Source organism: Oncorhynchus gorbuscha, unplaced genomic scaffold (assembly GCF_021184085.1).
Source record: "Oncorhynchus gorbuscha isolate QuinsamMale2020 ecotype Even-year unplaced genomic scaffold, OgorEven_v1.0 Un_scaffold_6575, whole genome shotgun sequence".
NCBI classification, from domain to species: Eukaryota; Metazoa; Chordata; class Actinopteri; order Salmoniformes; family Salmonidae; genus Oncorhynchus; species Oncorhynchus gorbuscha.
In genome coordinates, this window is record NW_025750140.1 from 1 (window position 1) to 10,265 (window position 10,265).

Below are 10,265 nucleotides of genomic sequence, written 5' to 3' on the forward strand. Positions count from 1 at the left end.
GATCCCTGTAGTCTCAATCTGGATCCCTGTAGTCTCAATCTGGATCCCTGTAGTCTCAATCTGGATCCCTGTGGCCCGATCTTGGATCCCTGTACAGTCTCATTCTGGCTCTCAATCCCTGTACAGTCTCAATTGATCCTGTGCCAGTCTCATTCTGGATCCTACAGTCTCACCTGATCCCTGTACAGTCTCAATCTGAAACCAATCCCTGTACAGTCTCATTGAAGATCTGGATCCACAGTGTAGATCCTCATGAAGTCTTCTCTGGATCCCTGTACAGTCTCAATCCCTGTACAGCTCCCATCTGGATACAGTCTCAATCTGATCCTGTACAGTCTCAATCTGATCCCTGTACAGTCTCAATCTGGATCCCTGTACAGTCTCAGCCTTGGATCTCTGGGCCCACAGTCTCAATCTGGATCCCTGTGGCTACCCACCCCTGTACAGTCTCAATCCTGTACAGTCCCACCTGGATCCCTGTAGTCTCAATCTGGATCCCTGTAGTCTCAATCTGGATCCCTGTACAGTCTCAATCTGATCCCTGTAGCTCCCCAATCTGGATCCCTTTGTGTAGTCTCAGATTCTGGATCCCTTGTACAGTCTCAATCTGGATCCCTGGGTACAGTCCAACCTGGATCCCTGCAGTCTCAACCTGGATCTCATTCTGGATCACTGTCCCAGTCTCATTCTGATCCCTGTACAGTCTCATTCTGGATCCTGTACAGTCTCATTCTGATCCCTGTACAGTCTCAATCTGGATCCCTGTACAGTCTCATTCTGGATCCCTGTACAGTCTCATCTGTATCCTGTACAGTCTCAATCCTGTACAGTCTCAATCTTGATCCCTGTACAGTCTCAATCTGGATCCTGTACAGTCTCATTCTGGATCCCTGTACAGTCTCAATCTGGATCCCTGTAGTCTCAATCTGGATCCCTGTACAGTCTCATTCTGGATCCTGTACAGTCTCAATCTGGATCCCTGTACAGTCTCATTCTGGATCCCTGTACAGTCTCAATCCTGGATCCCTGTACAGTCTCAATCTGGATCCCTGTACAGTCTCATTCTGGATCCCTGTACAGTCTCAATCTGGATCCCCACAGTCTGGATCCCTGTACAGTCTCAATCTGGATCCCTGTACAGTCTCATTCTGGATCCCTGTACAGTCTCAATCCCTGTACAGTCTCATTCTGGATCCCTGTAGTCTCAATCTGGATCCCTGTAGTCTCAATCTGGATCCCTGTAGTCTCAATCTGGATCCCTGTAGTCTCAATCTGGATCCTGTACAGTCTCATTCTGATCCCTGTACAGTCTCAATCTGGATCCCTGTACAGTCTCAATCTGGATCCCTGTACAGTCTCAATCTGGATCCCTGTACAGTCTCAATCCTGTACAGTCTCAATCTGGATCCCTGTACAGTCTCAATCTGGATCCTGTACAGTCTCATTCTGGATCCCTGTACAGTCTCAATCTGGATCCCTGTACAGTCTCAATCCCTGTACAGTCTCAATCTGGATCCCTGTACAGTCTCAATCTGGATCCCTGTACAGTCTCAATCCCTGTACAGTCTCAATCTGGATCCCTGTACAGTCTCATTCTGGATCCCTGTACAGTCTCAATCTGTATCCCTGTACAGTCTCAATCCCTGTACAGTCTCAATCTGGATCCCTGTACAGTCTCAATCTGGATCCCTGTACAGTCTCATTCTGGATCCCTGTACAGTCTCAATCTGGATCCCTGTAGTCTCAATCTGGATCCCTGTACAGTCTCATTCTGGATCCCTGTACAGTCTCAATCTGGATCCCTGTACAGTCTCAATCCCTGTACAGTCTCAATCTGGATCCCTGTACAGTCTCAATCTGGATCCCTGTACAGTCTCATTCTGGATCCCTGTACAGTCTCAATCTGTATCCCTGTACAGTCTCAATCCCTGTACAGTCTCAATCTGGATCCCTGTACAGTCTCATTCTGGATCCCTGTACAGTCTCAATCCCTGTACAGTCTCATTCTGGATCCCTGTAGTCTCAATCTGGATCCCTGTAGTCTCAATCTGGATCCCTGTAGTCTCAATCTGGATCCCTGTAGTCTCAATCTGGATCCCTGTACAGTCTCATTCTGGATCCCTGTACAGTCTCAATCTGGATCCCTGTACAGTCTCAATCTGGATCCCTGTACAGTCTCAATCTGGATCCCTGTACAGTCTCAATCCCTGTACAGTCTCAATCTGGATCCCTGTACAGTCTCATTCTGGATCCCTGTACAGTCTCAATCTGGATCCCTGTACAGTCTCAATCCCTGTACAGTCTCAATCTGGATCCCTGTACAGTCTCAATCTGGATCCCTGTACAGTCTCAATCCCTGTACAGTCTCAATCTGGATCCCTGTAGTCTCAATCTGGATCCCTGTAGTCTCAATCTGGATCCCTGTACAGTCTCATTCTGGATCCCTGTACAGTCTCAATCTGGATCCCTGTACAGTCTCAATCTGGATCCCTGTACAGTCTCATTCTGGATCCCTGTACAGTCTCAATCTGGATCCCTGTACAGTCTCAATCTGGATCCCTGTACAGTCTCAATCTGGATCCCTGTACAGTCTCATTCTGGATCCCTGTACAGTCTCAATCTGGATCCCTGTACAGTCTCAATCTGGATCCCTGTACAGTCTCATTCTGGATCCCTGTACAGTCTCAATCTGTATCCCTGTACAGTCTCAATCCCTGTACAGTCTCAATCTGGATCCCTGTACAGTCTCAATCTGGATCCCTGTACAGTCTCATTCTGGATCCCTGTACAGTCTCAATCTGTATCCCTGTACAGTCTCAATCTGGATCCCTGTACAGTCTCAATCTGGATCCCTGTACAGTCTCAATCTGGATCCCTGTACAGTCTCATTCTGGATCCCTGTACAGTCTCAATCTGGATCCCTGTACAGTCTCAATCTGGATCCCTGTACAGTCTCAATCTGGATCCCTGTACAGTCTCAACCTGGATCCCTGTACAGTCTCAATCTGGATCCCTGTACAGTCTCAATCTGGATCCCTGTACAGTCTCAATCTGGATCCCTGTACAGTCTCATTCTGGATCCCTGTAGTCTCATTCTGGATCTCTGTACAGTCTCAATCTGGATCCTGTACAGTCTCAATCTGGATCCCTGTACAGTCTCAATCTGGATCCCTGTACAGTCTCATTCTGGATCCCTGTACAGTCGCATTCTGGATCCCTGTACAGTCTCATTCTGGATCCCTGTACAGTCTCAATCTGGATCCCTGTACAGTCTCAATCTGGATCCCTGTACAGTCTCAATATGGATCCCTGTACAGTCTCATTCTGGATCCCTGTACAGTCTCAATCTGTATCCCTGTACAGTCTCAATCCCTGTACAGTCTCAATCTGGATCCCTGTACAGTCTCAATCTGGATCCCTGTACAGTCTCATTCTGGATCCCTGTACAGTCTCAATCTGGATCCCTGTACAGTCTCAATCTGGATCCCTGTACAGTCTCAATCTGGATCCCTGTACAGTCTCAACCTGGATCCTGTACAGTCTCAATCTGGATCCCTGTACAGTCTCAATCTGGATCCCTGTACAGTCTCAATCTGGATCCCTGTACAGTCTCATTCTGGATCCCTGTAGTCTCATTCTGGATCCCTGTACAGTCTCAATCTGGATCCCTGTACAGTCTCAATCTGGATCCCTGTACAGTCTCAATCTGGATCCCTGTACAGTCTCATTCTGGATCCCTGTACAGTCGCATTCTGGATCCCTGTACAGTCTCATTCTGGATCCCTGTACAGTCTCAATCTGGATCCCTGTACAGTCTCAATCTGGATCCCTGTACAGTCTCAATATGGATCCCTGTACAGTCTCAATCTGGATCCCTGTACAGTCTCATTCTGATCCCTGTACAGTCTTGTTGAATATCTTGATCCCTTTTCTAGCCTCTCTGGATTACAACCTAATTATGACAAGTGTCCCATATTACGTATTGGATTGTTAGAAAACACAGTGTTTACACCACCTTGTAGGTTACCAATAAAATGGGCGGATGGTGAAGTAGACATACTTGGTATTCACATCTCCAAAAAATATTAATGAACTTACCGCAATTACTTTCAATAGAAAGTTAGCAAAAATAGATAAGATTCTGCAACCATGGAGAGGTAAATAGTTGTCTATTTCTGGTAAAATCACATTGATGAACTCTTTGGTCCGATCCCAGTTTACTGACTGACTGAGGGTGGTCTATGGTGATAGGGTGGAATGGGCTGAGAGGGTGGTCTATGGTGATAGGGTGGAATGGGCTGAGAGGGTGGTCTATGGTGAAGGTTGGGATGGGCTGAGAGGGTGGTCTATGGTGATAGGTTGGGATGGGCTGAGAGGGTGGTCTATGGTGATAGGTTGGGATGGGCTGAGAGGGTGGTCTATGGTGATAGGGTGGAATGGGCTGAGAGGGTGGTCTATGGTGATAGGGTGGAATGGGCTGAGAGGGTGGTCTATGGTGATAGGTTGGGATGGAAGATATATGTCCCCTGAAGAGGAGGAAGATATATGTCCTCCGAAGAGGAGGAAGATATATGTCCTTCGAAGAGGAGGAAGATATATGTCCCCCGAAGAAGAGGAAGATATATGTCCCCCCCCGAAGAGGAGGAAGATATATGTCCTTCAAGAGGAGGAAGATATATGTCCCCGAAGAGGAGGAAGATATATGTCCTTCGAAGAGGAGGAAGATATATGTCCCCGAAGAAGAAGAGGAAGATATATGTCCCCCGAAGAGGAGGAAGATATATGTCCTTCGAAGAGGAGGAAGATATATGTCCTCCGAAGAGGAGGAAGATATATGTCCTCCGAAGAGGAGGAAGATATATGTCCTTCAAGAGAAGATATATGTCCTCCGAAGAAGAGGAAGATATATGTCGTTCGAAGAGGAAGAAGATATATGTCCTTCGAAGAGGAGGAAGATATATGTCCCCCGAAGAAGAGGAAGATATATGTCCTCCGAAGAGGAGGAAGATATATGTCCCCCGAAGAGGAGGAAGATATATGTCCCCCGAAGAGGAGGAAGATATATGTCCCCCGAAGAGGAGGAAGATATATGTCCTTCGACGAGGAGGAAGATATATGTCCTCCGAAGAGGAGGAAGATATATGTCCTTCGAAGAGGAAGATATGTCCTTCGAAGAGGAGGAAGATATATGTCCTTCGAAGAGGAGGAAGATATATGTCCCCCGAAGAGGAGGAAGATATATGTCCCCCGAAGAAGAGGGAGATATATGTCCCCCGAAGAGGAGGAAGATATATGTCCTTCGAAGAGGAGGAAGATATATGTCCTCCGAAGAGGAGGAAGATATATGTCGTTCGAAGAGGAAGAAGATATATGTCCTTCGAAGAAGAGGGAGATATATGTCCCCCGAAGAGGAGGAAGATATATGTCCTCCGAAGAGGAGGAAGATATATGTCCTCCGAAGAGGAGGAAGATATATGTCGTTCGAAGAGGAAGAAGATATATGTCCTTCGAAGAGGAGGAAGATATATGTCCCCCGAAGAGGAGGAAGATATATGTCCCCCGAAGAGGAGGAAGATATATGTCCTCCGAAGAGGAGGAAGATATATGTCCTTCGAAGAGGAAGATATATGTCCTTCGACGAGGGTGGGGGTGGTGGAGGAGTTAATACATGTTTTCTTTATTTAAATATATATATATAAATATATGGTCCTTCTGTAGCACAGTTGGTAGAGCATGGCGCTTGTAACGCCAGGGTAGTGGGTTCGATTCCCGGGACCACCCATACGTAGAATGTATGCACACATGACTGTAAGTCGCTTTGGATAAAAGCGTCTGCTAAATGGCATATATTATTATTATTATATATTATATAAATATAGGGAGGACCTGGTACATGCCTCACAGACACTCAAACACATTCACTCCCTCCCCCTCTCCCTCTCACCTAGCGCGAGCCTCCAGGTCTGTCAGGGACCCCTCTTTAACAAAGTGTGTGACGTCAGCGATGTGAACGCCCAGCTCTAACCTCTCACCCCGCGGGCCGGGGGGGAGGCTGCGTATGGACAGGGTGTCGTCTACGTCCTCACAGCCCCGAGGGTCGACGCTGAACACCAGGTGGGTTTGTCTCAGATCCCGTCTGGTAATCACCTCAGCGGGGTCTACCGACCAGGGGCTCTCAGGGGAGGACACTGGCATCTCACCGAGCTAGAAAAAGCACAAACAGATACGCAGCGAAGCATACATCAACATACAGAGACATGTAGACACACACAACAAGAAATATACATTTAAAAACAAAAAAAAGACTAATTTCTATATAAGTACTCCGCTGCATCTACATGGTCTCCCAGCAGGACACATTTATGGAAGTAAGGACAACAATTTACATCTTAGTGCAAAGACTGACTCTATGAGGATGGTGTATTATACTATAACTGGATACAGATCTCTATGAGGATGGTGTATTATACTATACCCTACCTGGATACAGATCTCTATGAGGATGGATACAGATCTCTATGAGGATGGATACAGATCTCTATGAGGATGGTGTATTATACTATAACTGGATACAGATCTCTATGAGGATGGATACAGATCTCTATGAGGATGGTGTATTATACTATACCCTACCTGGATACAGATCTCTATGAGGATGGATACAGATCTCTATGAGGATGGATACAGATCTCTATGAGGATGGTGTATTATACTATAACTGGATACAGATCTCTATGAGGATGGATACAGATCTCTATGAGGATGGTGTATTATACTATACCTGGATACAGATCTCTATGAGGATGGATACAGATCTCTATGAGGATGGTGTATTATACTATACCCTAACTGGATACAGATCTCTATGAGGATGGTGTATTATACTATACCCTAACTGGATACAGATCTCTATGAGGATGGTGTATTATACTATACCCTAACTGGATACAGATCTCTATGAGGATGGTGTATTATACTATACCTGGATACAGATCTCTATGAGGATGGTGTATTATACTATACCTGGATACAGATCTCTATGAGGATGGATACAGATCTCTATGAGGATGGATACAGATCTCTATGAGGATGGTGTATTATACTATAACTGGATACAGATCTCTATGAGGATGGATACAGATCTCTATGAGGATGGATACAGATCTCTATGAGGATGGTGTATTATACTATAACTGGATACAGATCTCTATGAGGATGGATACAGATCTCTATGAGGATGGATACAGATCTCTATGAGGATGGTGTATTATACTATACCTGGATACAGATCTCTATGAGGATGGTGTATTATACTATAACTGGATACAGATCTCTATGAGGATGGATACAGATCTCTATGAGGATGGATACAGATCTCTATGAGGATGGTGTATTATACTATACCTGGATACAGATCTCTATGAGGATGGTGTATTATACTATACCTGGATACAGATCTCTATGAGGATGGATACAGATCTCTATGAGGATGGATACAGATCTCTATGAGGATGGTGTATTATACTATACCTGGATACAGATCTCTATGAGGATGGTGTATTATACTATACCTGGATACAGATCTCTATGAGGATGGATACAGATCTCTATGAGGATGGTGTATTATACTATAACTGGATACAGATCTCTATGAGGATGGTGTATTATACTATACCTGGATACAGATCTCTATGAGGATGGTGTATTATACTATACCTGGATACAGATCTCTATGAGGATGGTGTATTATACTATACCCTACCTGGATACAGATCTCTATGAGGATGGTGTATTATACTATACCCTAACTGGATACAGATCTCTATGAGGATGGTGTATTATACTATAACTGGATACAGATCTCTATGAGGATGGTGTATTATACTATAACTGGATACAGATCTCTATGAGGATGGATACAGATCTCTATGAGGATGGTGTATTATACTATAACTGGATACAGATCTCTATGAGGATGGTGTATTATACTATACCTGGATACAGATCTCTATGAGGATGGTGTATTATACTATACCCTACCTGGATACAGATCTCTATGAGGATGGTGTATTATACTATACCCTAACTGGATACAGATCTCTATGAGGATGGTGTATTATACTATAACTGGATACAGATCTCTATGAGGATGGATACAGATCTCTATGAGGATGGTGTATTATACTATAACTGGATACAGATCTCTATGAGGATGGTGTATTATACTATACCCTACCTGGATACAGATCTCTATGAGGATGGATACAGATCTCTATGAGGATGGTGTATTATACTATAACTGGATACAGATCTCTATGAGGATGGATACAGATCTCTATGAGGATGGTGTATTATACTATACCCTACCTGGATACAGATCTCTATGAGGATGGTGTATTATACTATACCCTACCTGGATACAGATCTCTATGAGGATGGTGTATTATACTATACCCTACCTGGATACAGATCTCTATGAGGATGGTGTATTATACTATACCCTACCTGCGCCTCAGAGAAAGGAGGTACGTGGATGCAGTTCTCTATGAGGATGGTTTGGACCTCAGTCTCCAGCTCCCCAGCCCGGCCCAGAACCCTGACACTGTGTCCGTTAGGGTAGAGGGAGGTGCTGTCCCACGAGTCCAGACGAACTATCACCCGGTGATCCTGGAGAGACGGAGGAGATGACAGGCTTCATGTCCTTTCAACAGTCAGAGACTTAAAGCAAGTTCACCTGATTCAACCACTCTACCAATCATCACGTCTTTAGTCTGACCTGTAGTTTGTCAGCCTGTTGGGTGCTGATTCAACCACTCTACCAATCATCACGTCTTTAGTCTGACCTGTAGTTTGTCAGCCTGTTGGGTGCTGATTCAACCACTCTACCAATCATCAAGTCTTTAGTCTGACCTGTAGTTTGTCAGCCTGTTGGGTGCTGATTCAACCACTCTACCAATCATCACGTCTTTAGTCTGACCTGTAGTTTGTCAGCCTGTTGGGTGCTGATTCGGATCTTGGGGATGCGTTGGTCCCAGGGCGTGGCCAGGATACGCTGGGAGTTCCTGCTCTGTGATTGGGTCTCCTCCTTGGGGGGGAAGGTCACAACATAGTCCCTCCAGTTCCTCTGAAGGATCCCTACCACACGACCTGGAGGGAGGAGGGAGGGGTGAGAGAGGTAGGGAGGGAGGAGAGAGGGAGAAGATAGAGAGGAGGGGGAGAGAGAGGGAGAAGGAGGGAGAAGAGAGAAAGGAGAGGGAGGGAGGCGAGAGAGAGGAGGGGGAGAGAGAGGGAGAAGAGAGAAGAGAGAGGAGAGGGAGAAGGACGAGAGAGAGGAGGGGGAGAGAGAGGTATAAGAGAGAGAGGAGGGAGGGAGAAGGAGGGAGAAGAGAGAGAGGAAGAAGAGAGAGGAAGAAGAGAGAGAGAGGGAGAAGAGAGAGAGGAGTAAATTATATGTTACCTGAATGTAATTCTAGTCTTTATACTGTATGTACTGTCTAGTATCTCCTCCATTCAGGAAAGACAGAGGTGAGTAATTGAGACAGGAATTAGGTCAGTAGTGTGTGTGTGTGTGTGTGTGTGTGTGTGTGTGTGTGTGTGTGTGTGTGTGTGTGTGTGTGTGTGTGTGTGTGTGTGTGTGTGTGTGTGTGTGTGTGTGTGTGTGTGTGTGTGTGTGTGTGTGTGTGTGTGTGTGTGTGTGTGTGTGTGTGTGTACCTGTGGCCATGGGTTGGCTCTGTGTCTCGTCTCCCTTCTCCCCCCTGTCCCTCCGTCAGGGCCGTGGTTCTCCCCTCCACTCCCCTTCGGCAACAGCTCCACGGCAACCATATCGCCATGCACCGCCCGGTTACGATTCTTCCCCACACACCAGCACATCACTGTTCAGCTCTGGGAGAGGATGCACAGTGACACACGTTGTTGAGTTGTTTCTGGCTCTGGTCCTCCAGCACTTTGGATTTGAAATGATATGACGATGATGAGGTTAACGTGCAGACTGGCAGCTTTCATTTGAGGGGATTTTATCATCTATATATTTGTGTACAGGGCGGCAGGGTAGCCTAGTGGTTAGAGCGTTAGACTAGTAACCGGAAGGTTGCAAGTTCAAACCCTTGAGCTGACAAGGTACGAATCTGTCGTTCTGTCCCTGAACAGGCAGTTAACCCACTGTTCCCAGGCCGTCATTGAAAATAAGAATTTGTTCTTAACTGACTTGCCTGGTTAAATAAAGGTTTACAAAACAACAAAAAACATAGTCCCCCATTTGAAGGGA

General features: G+C 45.7%; 1 protein-coding gene across 1 annotated transcript; it reads right to left on the reverse strand.

The window, feature by feature from the left end:
• Nucleotides 1-5,925: 5,925 nt before the first annotated feature.
• LOC124029495 (DIS3-like exonuclease 1) lies at nucleotides 5,926-9,787 on the reverse strand. Its single transcript, XM_046341186.1, has 4 exons — nucleotides 9,713-9,787; nucleotides 8,978-9,147; nucleotides 8,506-8,667; nucleotides 5,926-6,204 (listed from the first exon to the last, which is right to left on the reverse strand). Exons 1-4 carry the CDS (start codon nucleotides 9,720-9,722, stop codon nucleotides 5,941-5,943), a joined length of 606 nt encoding a protein of 201 aa, XP_046197142.1. The 5' UTR covers nucleotides 9,723-9,787; the 3' UTR covers nucleotides 5,926-5,940.
• Between the last annotated feature and the right edge of the window lie 478 nt (nucleotides 9,788-10,265).